General features: G+C 29.7%; 1 protein-coding gene across 1 annotated transcript in view; it reads left to right on the top strand.

Annotated features, from left to right (window-relative positions):
* Positions 1-12,494, top strand: part of LOC143233229 (nicastrin-like) — a 39,252-nt gene that overhangs the window by 10,431 nt on the left and 16,327 nt on the right. Inside the window, 6 exon segments of the mRNA XM_076469219.1 lie at positions 2,527-2,671; positions 3,932-4,038; positions 6,062-6,090; positions 6,092-6,233; positions 7,729-7,956; positions 9,623-9,798. Of these exon segments, the coding sequence (XP_076325334.1) occupies positions 2,527-2,671; positions 3,932-4,038; positions 6,062-6,090; positions 6,092-6,233; positions 7,729-7,956; positions 9,623-9,798 (827 nt within the window).

Below are 12,494 nucleotides of genomic sequence, written 5' to 3'. Positions count from 1 at the left end.
AATTTTTTATATTTAATACTATGTAGAAGTTATATAGGTATTTGTGATAATATTTTCTTGATGTTGTAATATGAAGTGTGAGAACTTCAGATTTGCTGATGTGATTTAAAATTATTTGTTTTGCATTACATAAAACGTAAAATCATAATTATTCCTTATTCCTGAAATTTAGAGACATCTTGGATCACTTTGATTGTTTTCTAGTATTTGTGTGACCTAATGTTTTGGGTATTTCTTACACTGAGTGAAGTCAGATTAAGGTGAAAGAATCTAGTTTAGTATCAGATTAAAACAAACATATATACAATACTTACACTAGCCTGAGTTCTAAAGGCATAAAATAGTGACAAGAAGCTAATAAATATGGCTAAGCCACATAAAAATTGTATTTGTTTTACAAATAATATCCAGGATAAAATATTTCAGACCATTCCAGGCAGGCACCACAAAAGTTAGTTGTGAAACTGTATCATAATCTTAACATCATGTAAGCCTCAGTTTTTACAACTAGCAGCCATTAATTATCTGTTAATTACTCAGTTCTACTGTTAGTTTAATATATGGCCAGCCCTTTTTGCTATTTATAGTCAATGTTTAATTATTTATAAAATATTTGGTCCCAGCATGGTCAGGGGTTCGACTCGTAATCTGATGATCACAGGTTCGAATCCCTGTCACACCAAATGTGCTTGCTCTTTCAGCTGTGGGGGGCATTATAATGTGATGGTCAATCCCACTATTCGTTGGTAAAAGAGTAGACCAAGTGTTGACTGTGGGTGGTAATGACTAGCTGCCTTTCTTCTAGTCTCACACCGCTAAATTAGGGAACCTAGTGCAGATAGTCCTCGAGTAGTTTTGTGCCAAATTCTATAAAAACAAACAAAATTGTTTCTTCATAAAACTTTTCACGCATATAAATTTTTAATGAAAATAAAAACTTGAGTCTTTAAAAACAAATGGTTTTATAAGTAATCATGTTTAGGTAAAGCTGTGTTGAGTAGGCATGAACCTTCACAGTATTTTTACCTTTGTATTCATTCATTACTTGATCCTACTTGGTAATATCGAATTTTGGGAAGGCATACAATCAGTAAAAAAAGTACCATTAATTTATGGATCCATAAATGGTAAACAGTTCTAAAATTTGCTAATTTTTTAACAAAATTCATTAAGAATAAACATAATTGAAAAAACATCTTAAAGAATAAATATGACATTTAATATGAAGTGTTTAAGGAAGGTTTGGCTTATAGTGACATATCAGAGTAAGCTCTGGCATTGTTACAGACATTGAACAAGTACAAAAACAAAGTTTTAAACATTTTAAATTTTAAAAGTTTTACTGTAAAGAGAGTGAATCTTCTTATTTTAATCATTAATTATGAAGCTTGTGTAATTACAATATTATTTTACTTTGTTTAAGAACAACATTTTAAGTTTGATCTCATGTATTATGGAATTATATTTTATTAGATAACATAGTTTATTATCCCATCTTGTTCACACGATAAATTATAATTTTTAAGTCCTTAAAAGAACTAAGAATATTTTAAACAAATGATTAAAGCTGGGCAATTAGGAGAATTTCAAAGTTGATTAACGTTTGGGCTCATTAATTGATTACATTTAACAAATCAGTTATGCTAATGAGATTATCATAAAATTTGAAAACCTTAGATTAATTTCATATGTACTGAGTAAACAAGGAAACACCTTTTGCTGCTACATATTGGGTTTTGATACTTACTGTTTGCAGAGCACAGATAGCCCATGAAGTAGGTTTGTGCTGAACAAAGATTTCAATTTCTGTGATCAAATCCTGTTTATGATTAGTTTATTGCTTTCATGACATCAATTAATTTAATTATAATTTCAATAATTTGGTAGTCAGAATAATAAAATGGTAATACTTTGAAGCAGTAGGTAATTATTTTATGCCAGTGATTGAATTAATCATAATTTCAATTAATTGATTATTTTATATCTTACTAATTGATGTAATCAATGCTTACAGGTAGGCAAAGTAATTACAATTCATTACAAAATACACTTTTATGTGTTAGTAAACAATGTGGCTAGATATTGCTAAGATTAATCAGATATGGATACTTCATACTTTTGTCTTTTAACTTTTAGTCAGACAATAAGAATACATTAATTGAAGAAACAAGAACTTATAAGTTCATTTGGTTGATTTATTATTAGGTTGAATAAGTTTGATTTGAAAAGTATACAAGTTATCCACAAACAGGAATATCTAACAGAGATTTAGCAGTGTATTCTACATATTTAGTGTCACTGTTTGTATAATTCCTGGAAGTTAATAGTCAAATATGTTGTGTTAATAACATCTGATGCACTTTAACTTTTTTGTGGCTATTTGTTATATAAGTACAAAGGCTTGAAAAATGATTGTTTTATAGAGTAAAATTGAAGTTTTTAAATGAGTGTACCATAATGCAACTTGTGCATTGATGATATGAGGATATAATGTGTTTAATATGATATAATTAATTTTTATTATAGTGTTACCATAAGTTTAATGATCCCAGCAAAGGTTCTGACCAGAAATGGCCTCTTTGTGCAGCAGAGATGAAAAGTGTTATGTTGGCTGCAAAAGACACAGAAACTTGTATGAGAAGAAGTAATCTTGCTGCAAATCTGAACCCAAGTAATTCTTTAATTTAATGTGTTTTGTAATGATATGTGTTTAAAAAAGTAACATTGTATTGCATTAAAACCTGCCTGTATATGTCTGCTGAAAAAAAAGTGTAAATGTTTTCAGTGCTCAGAACAGTTAAAGAAAAGATAATGAATTCATGGAAAATAACTGTATATTAGATGGATAAATGTTGGCTAGTTTAAATTCTGAGTTTTGGTATTAAACTTTATTAAATATTTGAAAAGTATTACTGTAGTAATGGTGGTAAAGTTGTAATTAACAACAGTGCAACTGTGTGTGTTGTTAGCTTCTGGTTGGTGTCTGCGAAAAATTGTCAAATGTAAATGCAACATTGTTAGTGTAGAAGGGAGAGAAGTCAGCATATGTGGAATAAGAGAGTGAGAAATTGACTGTCTGAGTGAGTAGTGGAAGACAATGTTTAAATGTATTTTTAAAACACGTCAACAGTATGTGAAGAATTTGAACTTGTATACAACAAAGTGAGCTAAAAAATTGCATTCTGAATATTTAACAATAACGAAATGTTCCCTTTTGTGCATTTACTCAGTGGGGTGTCTAAATGCTCATAATGCTAAAATCCAGATTTTGGTATGGAAGGTAGGTATAACACAGATGGCCTATTGTGTAGCTTTGTGGTTAATAACTGTCAAAAAATTATTATGAATTGGCAGCATGGAAGACAAAGATCTGAGTATGTGCCAGGATGGTGTACAATAGCATGGCATTCTGGCAGAGATCTAAGTATGTGCCAAGATGGTGGACTATAGCATGGCATTCTGATACTCACTTCAAACATTGTTTACATATAAAAGAAAAATTCTTATAGTGTTTTCAAAACAAAAATGTATCATTACTTTGTCAAGATTAATTATTATCATACATGTATTACTGTTAGGGGTATGGAATTTTCATATTAGCTGTTTATCTGAGATATCAAATTCCACAAAATAAAAAACAGTAACATTTTATTCTATAATAAACAAATGCATTTTGTGTTAATAAGACATTCTGCTTACTTAATGCTTCTAATATTTTTAACAAAATTATATCATCGTGTAGAAATAAATTGAGCAATAGATTTCATTTCCTTTCTTTTGGCTAGTATTTTATCTGTTTTAGAAGTTGAATTATGTTTGTTACTTTGAATATTTGTACAGAAATAATTTTTTCTAATAATATGGAAAGAGTTTATAAAATAATTTTGATGTTGGAAGCTGATAAAAAGAATTATAATTTTCATTAATCTAGTCAACTACTGTGATCCACTCAGTGGTAGGAATGTGGTTACAACCCTCTTTCCTTCTAATAAATCCAGTCCTTTAACAGAAAGATCAGTGATTGTGGTTGGTGCAAGGGTAAGTAAAATTTGGAGTTAAAATTTTCAATGTATGAATGCAAAAATTAAATATTTGATTATTACTTTCGATAAATTCTTTTGGATCTAATGAGAGACCGAACAAAATTTTGCATGACTGGTATTGTATGTGATCGTGATGCCATGAAAACTTAACTATATTATTAAAATTTAAATCACAGTTGATCTAAGGATAACATAGAACCAGAGTTTTTATGCTATCATGAAACTGTGCTACATGTGTATATCTTCTTGTTTTACAGCTTTGGAAGTCATTTTTATATACAGGTTCTTTTGTTTAACTAACACTATTAGGTTTAGACTTGTTATCTCAGAATATTTTGTATGAGTAAGATATAGTGTCACAAGTTACATTGTTGTGTGATTTAAATAATATACAAAAGTTTAGCATGATGGTATTATATCAGCCATTATCAGTTTAAAATTTGCCTTCTTTTCAACATTATGAAACATGAAGAAAATGCAACAGATGCATGATAAATGCAATTACATTACATAAAACATATGTCTGTTGATGTGGGGTCAAAGCTATCAGATAAGATTTTCTTTAAATTTTCTGTCAATGTGCCATGTGGAGAAAGACCAGGTATTTCAAAGTGGTTAGTGTGTCAGATTATGGATACGAAGCTCCATAGTTTGTGAACTACCACTGCAGAAAACAAAGGTATTGTGGGAATCCTATAAGAGTGACAACAAAATACACTATTTAGTCTGACAAAAGTAGCCTATACCCCAGTAGCACAGTGGTATGTCTGCAGACTCACACCACTAGGAAACAGGTTTTGATCCATTGTGTTGCTTTTTTCTTAATTACAAACAAATAAAAGTAGTTCAACAGTTAATGGTGGGTGGTATTAATTAGCTGCCTTCCTCTGGTCCATCACTTCAAAATTAGGAATTGCAAGCACAAGTAGGCCTAACCTAGCTTTTTGCAAAATTCAACAAGCAAAATTTTAAACTTGTTAAGAATGTTTTTTATGGAGGAAGGTTGAATCAGTATTGGCCACAAAAGCCTGCTAGTTCACTTTTCCCAGATGTTTTACAGAGAAATCAAGATTTCTCTCATCTTAGTATGTAGGGGCCATTTTTTTCTACAATACATGTGCGATTATAGTAAATTGTATATAGTTTTGGCCTTCAAAAACATTATTGTGTATCTTTGTTTGTAATTAAGCACAAAGTTTCTTCTGATACTTTATTTTGCCATTTTATCTAATAATCACTTCTGGCTGTAATTGACAAAAGACTTGTCAAAAACTAAAAGATTTATTGACCTTTATCCTGACCTTTCATTGCAGTGTCAGCATTGTCTTTGTCAGACTGTTAACAGTATTCTTAATGAAAATCAGTTTTGTGTGAAAAAATGTGATTTTTATTTTAATGAATAATAAACCATTTTACTTGTACTGATTTGACATGAAACACTTAACAGTAATATTCCATCAGTAAGGACACAAGTCATCAGAATGTTTCACCACTGCCAACAGTATACAATAAAACTGAGTAATCTTAACCAAAAAAATTGGCAAAGGAGAAACTTTCTGTAACTTCAAACAGATATAATTTAATATAAAACATTTTAAGGGATTAAAATATCTACAGGAAGTATAAGAGTTCAGAATTGCTGGATATTCTGAAATTAGAAATTGTTTTGTCTTAGAACTCCATTTTATTACTTTCTGATAAATTACTGTTTGCATCACTTCACTGACTCTTCATAGACATAAATAGTTTATGATTTTCTCAATGTAATAATGTAATGGTATTTAAACTTTTTCTGTTGTTACATGTAAAGCTGGACTTTATTAGTAGTTGTGGAGATTGCATAAGGTTAACTTTGTAGATGGTATTGGATTCAAGGTACGTGTCACAGAATTTCTATTACCCTTTATTTTGAAAGTATCTGCAGTGTAAATAAAGAACAGTTAGTATGGTAATATAAGAAATTATTGATATGATTATTAAAAAGGTTTTTTTTTCTAAGTATCTTCTTTTCTTCATAGATCGATACATTTTCTCTTTTGACAATGCTGCCCTGGAGCCGATTCGGCAGTTAGCGGATTGGTTACTCTCATGGCAACTGCAAATGCTCTTGCATCACTCCGAAAAGAAATAACAGAAAAACTGAATGAAAAGAATTTGACCAAAAATGTGTTATTCATCATTTTTAATGGGGTATTTTTAATTCAATCTCTGTTTTAGATGAATTTTTTTTCTCATACTTATTGCCTAAAATGAAAGAATCTCATGAAAATAACTATTCTCAAAAACTAAAGTGCACATTGTACTAAAATACAAAATTTACACTTCTGAACTTTTCCATTTGTTTGTAAGCTCATTACATTTTGTTTTATATCCTAAAGACAACCTTAACTTTTGTTAGAACGTGATGTCTGTGGAGAAATTTAATGCTTGCATGTCTCTCACTTTTTATTTAAGTCTAATTTCTATTTACACAGTGATTGTATTGTTTATTTTTCTTTTTATAAATTTAATTTCACTATAATTTAAACATTTAGATTTGAGGAATTTTGACTTTGTAATTGTGTTGTCAACTTTGAAAGTAGGAAACTAATGTCTAACTTGTGATAATGCCTTTGTAGTAATTTGAAATGGAAATTGTATGCAAAGAAAAATTTAATGTTTTATTATTAATATTATCCTGGAAAGAATGTAATTTCTTGATTAATGATTAGAGTGAAAGGTTTTATTGGTGAGCAGAATCATTGAGGGTATCTTTTAACAACTCATAATTTAGGTTTTCTCTCCAGTGTTCCAACATTTGAACAATCTCTCTAGTTAGTTTTTTGGCATAAAAATATATAAATTTGTTGGAAAGTTGAGAAATCATTCACGTTGAGATTTCTCTTGGAAATGCTTCTGTATTTTAACTTTGTTATTAAATGTCATTATTCAGGTGGTTATACAAATAAAAATAATTAAAAGTGGTTAGAAATATGTTTGTTACATTAAGTATGAAACTTTATGCTAACATTCAAAAATTCTGATGTAATCTTGTCAGATCTCACCATGTGTGATTTTACTCATGCATGAGTGATAAGACACATGCAAAATCAATTATAAGATTATAAAATTTAGTTTTATTCTCTAAGTTTTCAGTCTCTGGGAGCAAAAAAGTTTCTGAAGATTAACACATCATTTTTAGTATCACATGAATTGTTTGTGATGGCATCATAATTTATAACTTATGAATTGTTTGACAGCATTATGTTTTACAAATTATTATTTATGACAGTTGAAAGAAAAACGTTTATTTTTCATATAGTCAACATAGTTTAAGTGGTTTTTTTGTAAACTGTTGTGGTGATCACTGAGGAGATATAAATTGTACAGTGTATTTCTATTTAATAATCTTTTTTTTTCCCAAGATGAATCATGCAGCATTTAGAAAGTAATACTATTTTTTCTTTCTTTCAGTATATGTACATCATTTTAAGTTTCTTTATGGTTTACTTTGTTTATTTATAAATTAATTTTAGACACAATAGTTCACAGTGAAGATTCAACTTTTTGATCTTTAACTCTTTTCTGAGATTATTACTTCTGAATCAAGTGTTGTTTGAAGATAATTTACTTTATGTAACTTGGACATACTAATGAATTTAAAAGAATTATGATACTAAACATCTTTCTTTTAATTCATCAATAGGAATCATTCGATTATATTGGATCCAGTCGAGTAGTGTACGATATGCAGAAGAAGCAATTTCCAGTCATTTTAAAAGATGATATAAACTCTCAGCCAGCCCTCATTGAATTGCACCACATTTCTCATTTTTTAGAGTTGGCTCAAGTGGCACCACATAGTGGTGATAAACTGCATCTGTGGATTCACACAGATCCATTATCTTCTCAAGTGGAAAAGGTGAATCAATCAGTAAGTTATCAGTTTAGATATCTTTATCTGTACACAAGGGATTTTTTTATAAACGTGAAAGCTTTCTATATTTTTTTACCCTACTATATGTATACACACCATATTTGGTGGAGTATAATGCACATCCAATTTTTAAAGGTTAAATTGAATAAAATATATTTTTTAACCCATTATACAAAATGTATTGAATAGTTTCTAAATACGATAAACAGCTATTGATATGTTAAACATTTTTAGAAATCTTTTATTGAAATTTTTTTAATGTCAATTTTACAAAATTTACTAAAATGTTTATACAATACACAGAGGTAATAATTCATCTTCACATAGATATTTGTCATCATTAGAATTATTGATACCATTGGATTAATCAGATTTGATTCATAGAACCTCTTGATTCACAAAGCACACCATCATCCATCTCATCAATTGCATATCCAATCAAGCGACAGCATCATTTTTCAGAACACACTAATTTCACATTTTGAAACTTAATGATAGTGTAATGATTTTTATAGTAAAGTATTTAACAAAATGGAATGTGTATAAACTTAATACACAGTCAATTTTAGGGAGGTGTTTGGAGTTAAAAAGTGCACATTACATTCAGGTAAATATGGTACTGTTTCTAAATTTAATAGTGCATTTGGTTTTTTTTACAGCATTAGAGGTAAACAACAGTTAAAGCACATCTGTGAAATGTCTATGTTAAAAATACTTTTCTTGGTATGACTAGTGCTTTGAATTGGAAAGTGCAAGCATTTGAGCCATGATGTTATTACTGGACATGTTTTATATTTGTAGTTGTGGTGGTGTTAATACCATGACAATCAGTTCTGCCTTTTGGTCAAGAATAACCATGCAAACATTGGGTGCTTCCAACTTTACCTCTCTCTGGTTAGTGCTCTGAACTTGGGATGGCTAAGCCTAAACCTCTGGACTCTTAAGAAAGATGTAACAGTGCACACCTCTGATAAATTTGAGATTTTGTTCAAACCTTTTTTATTGATTTGGACATGATGTTTCACAGAAGTTCATAAGGCAATGTTCAGATCAAGTGGTTTAAGCCCTGGAGTAAATTCTTGTGTTTTATATAGATGGTGTGAGTATTAATCTTTGTCCAAATGCAAGTTTCACTTATTGGCTGTTTTACTTTGTCTGAAGACAGCCCAACATTTGTTTGTTAGTATTGATTTAAAATTTATTGTAAATTATTTGAATTATTGTTTGCAAATTGAAACGTGTATCAGTATAACTTAATAAATGAATCTTCTGTATAATTTAATTGTATATGAAAATAAAATATGCGACATTGAATTTCCAGTCTAGTTTTTTAAGGTCTGGTATGGTGCCACTAGTGCATGACATATGCTGATTGGTCACAACCACCTTTCCAGTCCATAGGATTTCATAGAAAAAAAACAAACTGACAGTATATTTATATGTAAATATAAAGATTTATTACTGTACTTTCTCTTTAGTATTCCATAGTAGTTTATGGAGGCAACAAGTTAGTCCCTTGTATCAAAAAAGAGATTGTTTTTAATACCCTATTGCAGCATTTTACAATCTAATTATTCACTACTATAGGGTGTTTGGAGTTTTATTTTCTTCAATTTTATTCAAATAAGTATGTGATTGGAATTTCTTTGGTATTTATTTTTAGATTAACCACCTAACAAAAATACTGTTGAAGGCCAGTGAGACCTCCTCTAGACCTGACCTCTCACTTGCTCCCTGGAATAAACCATTGCCTCCTGCTTCTTTACAGAGGTTTCTCCGTGCAGATTTGGATATCCCTGGTGTTGTTATTACAAACCATAAGGATATGTTTACTAATAAGTAATAAATCTTATGTTAATAACAAACTATAAATTTATTTTTTGTTTTGTAACTTTTTTTATTAAACATTAAAATGTGTAACAGTTCTAGAACGTGTGTAATATGAAAATGTAAGTGTATGTGCACCCAGTTTAGTCTTAGTATAAATTATTTAATATTAAAGTTACACACAAAAACAAGGCCTAGCATGGGCAGGGGGGGTTAAGTCATTTGACTCGTAATCTGAAGGTTGCGAGTTCGAATCTCTGTCGCACCAAACATGCTCGCTCTTTCAACCATGGGGGTGTTATAATGTGATAGTCAATCCCACTATTCATTGGTAAAAAAGTAGCCCAAGAGTTGGCAGTGGGTGGTGATGACTAGCTGCCTTCCCTCTAGTCTTACACTGCTCAATTAGGGATGGCTAGGGCAGATAGCTCTCGTGTAACAAAATTAAAAAACAAAACCAAAAAAAAACACACCAAAACAAACCAAAAAAATCATTGACTTCAAACAAATTTAAAACACTGTTTAAACATGTTTGTGACACACTGCCTTAGACTCATCATCACACTTCGTCATTGGAACAAAAGTTTTTCTCTTTTACTCTATGTCATAATCTTTATCAATCATAACTAAAATTATGGTTAGAAATCTTCTAGAACTTGGACCATCATTATTTTTGTTTCTGAAATACATTTGATTCATTGATATAAATACTCATGAAATCTGAATCGTCAGAAGGCTTAGCTTTTGAGCGATAAGCATGCACTCAGCTAACCCTGATATCTCTGCAATTATTCGTGGCTCTTGTACTTTTCTCTTTCCCCAACCCTTTCTGACAGCAGTAAAGTTCTACACAGATATGTTTATAATACCAACCTTATCTGTCAACAGTGCAGTTCAACACCATTATCTCTTATAATAACACCCAACCCTTTGTGGCAACAGTACAGCTCAATACAGCTATTTATTATCATACTCAGTTGTTCTGTCTGTGTAAATGAGTGTGTGCTCACATTTCAGTGGATTTAAACAAAAGGCAGATGTAAATGTACTTTAGTTGACATTTTGTACAACAATGCATTAGAAGTGTACCAAAGTTTTAGTAAAGTTCTGACATGAGGTTTTAGAATAACATTATAAGTTTGTTGGTAATAATAAACCTTTCACAATGGTTCAGTATAATGTACACAAGTTTGTCTACACATTTGCACACTAAATATTTGCACTATAACTTTTGCACAGCATATGTATCTTCTCAAAGTAAAAGTAAAGATTACAAGTGTTTTGTATGGAAAAAAATCAGATTTTTTAAATAAATATTTTTATTAAAGATTTGTTTGAGAAAATAGACTGTTGTTCGTTATGAGTGCAAAGTGATTTCATGTTATGATTTTAAAAAACTATTCTTTTTCCCAAAATCGCAAATATTATTTGTATAATCTCTAGAACCTCTTAAATACATTTCAAATGTTTGTTTTAGTAAGATTTTATATTTTCTGTTATTATCTGTACTCCAACTATGTGGAGTATACCTTAACCAACCTCAGAACTATCATAAAAAAAATTAGGAAATAAATTTTAATTGTTTTTTTCATGGTAGAATGACTACATACCATAAGACAAAATACAGTTGTTTAGTCTAAGTAGTTTAAGTCTCATAACACTGTATATTTACATAAATATTTATTATATTGACCTTCCAGTCATACTTAGCTAAAATTAAATAACTTGCACTGATGTGGTGCATATGTAGTCGTGTTGCATATCCAGTAATATAAATGTGACCTTTAATATTTCCTGTCTTGTCTGTTTTAATGTGTTTAGTATTTTGTATTATACAGTCACATTTCTATAATTATACATAATATACAGATAAATATATTGAATATTGCTATTTAGAAATAACTTTTTAAACTTATTTTTCTTAAAATATAGAACAATAAATCAAGAAGTAAAGCAAACAATTATTTCTTCTTGCTACGACCTTTGTACTCGGTTGTTGCTGGGACATAAGTTGCTGTTTCTTTTAAAATTTCACGCATGGAGGTTATCAAAATTTTTTTGTAGTTTATTTTTATATATCTACACAGCTAAATAACCACACTGATACCATACAATTTCAGTAATTTATTAAAATAAATAACTAAGATTTATTTAGATTTTATGAAATATGAAACTTCAAGCAAACTAAAAACACAACCTACCTCATTGAAATCTTGGGTTGAAAGAACATGGATGCCTTTTCAAAGATTAAAATGGCATGGGAAAACCACTTTGGGGACATTTTAAGCTGTTGATTGGTTATTCACATATGTACTGTAGTAAGGGTATATAAAGGACTGTTTCAAGAAATGGAAAGAGTTGAACGGGACCACCATGTTTGATTCAGTACATAAGCCATATCTCGGTGAAATAAAAAGATATGAGGTTCTTATTTTATATTATAGCTTGTCAATACTGGTAATTTGAGTTCCTAATTTGTACAAAACTATAGACTTAGTAATTTGATATAACAGCATCTAAGTTTAAACAGTGGTACATTCAACATACCACATTACTTACTAAAATCTATATTTAGATGTGTTCTTTTAATATTTCCTTTTAAATTGAGAAATTAATTTGTATATAATAAAGTTTGAATTACATTGTTTGCAAGGAATGTATTTTAATGGTAAACCACTGTCTTGTTTCAGTGTACATTGTATACAGGG

This window comes from Tachypleus tridentatus, chromosome 12 (assembly GCF_004210375.1).
Source record: "Tachypleus tridentatus isolate NWPU-2018 chromosome 12, ASM421037v1, whole genome shotgun sequence".
NCBI classification, from domain to species: Eukaryota; Metazoa; Arthropoda; class Merostomata; order Xiphosura; family Limulidae; genus Tachypleus; species Tachypleus tridentatus.
Note: the sequence above shows the minus strand (reverse complement) of the source record. Positions and strands in the feature narration are given on the sequence as shown.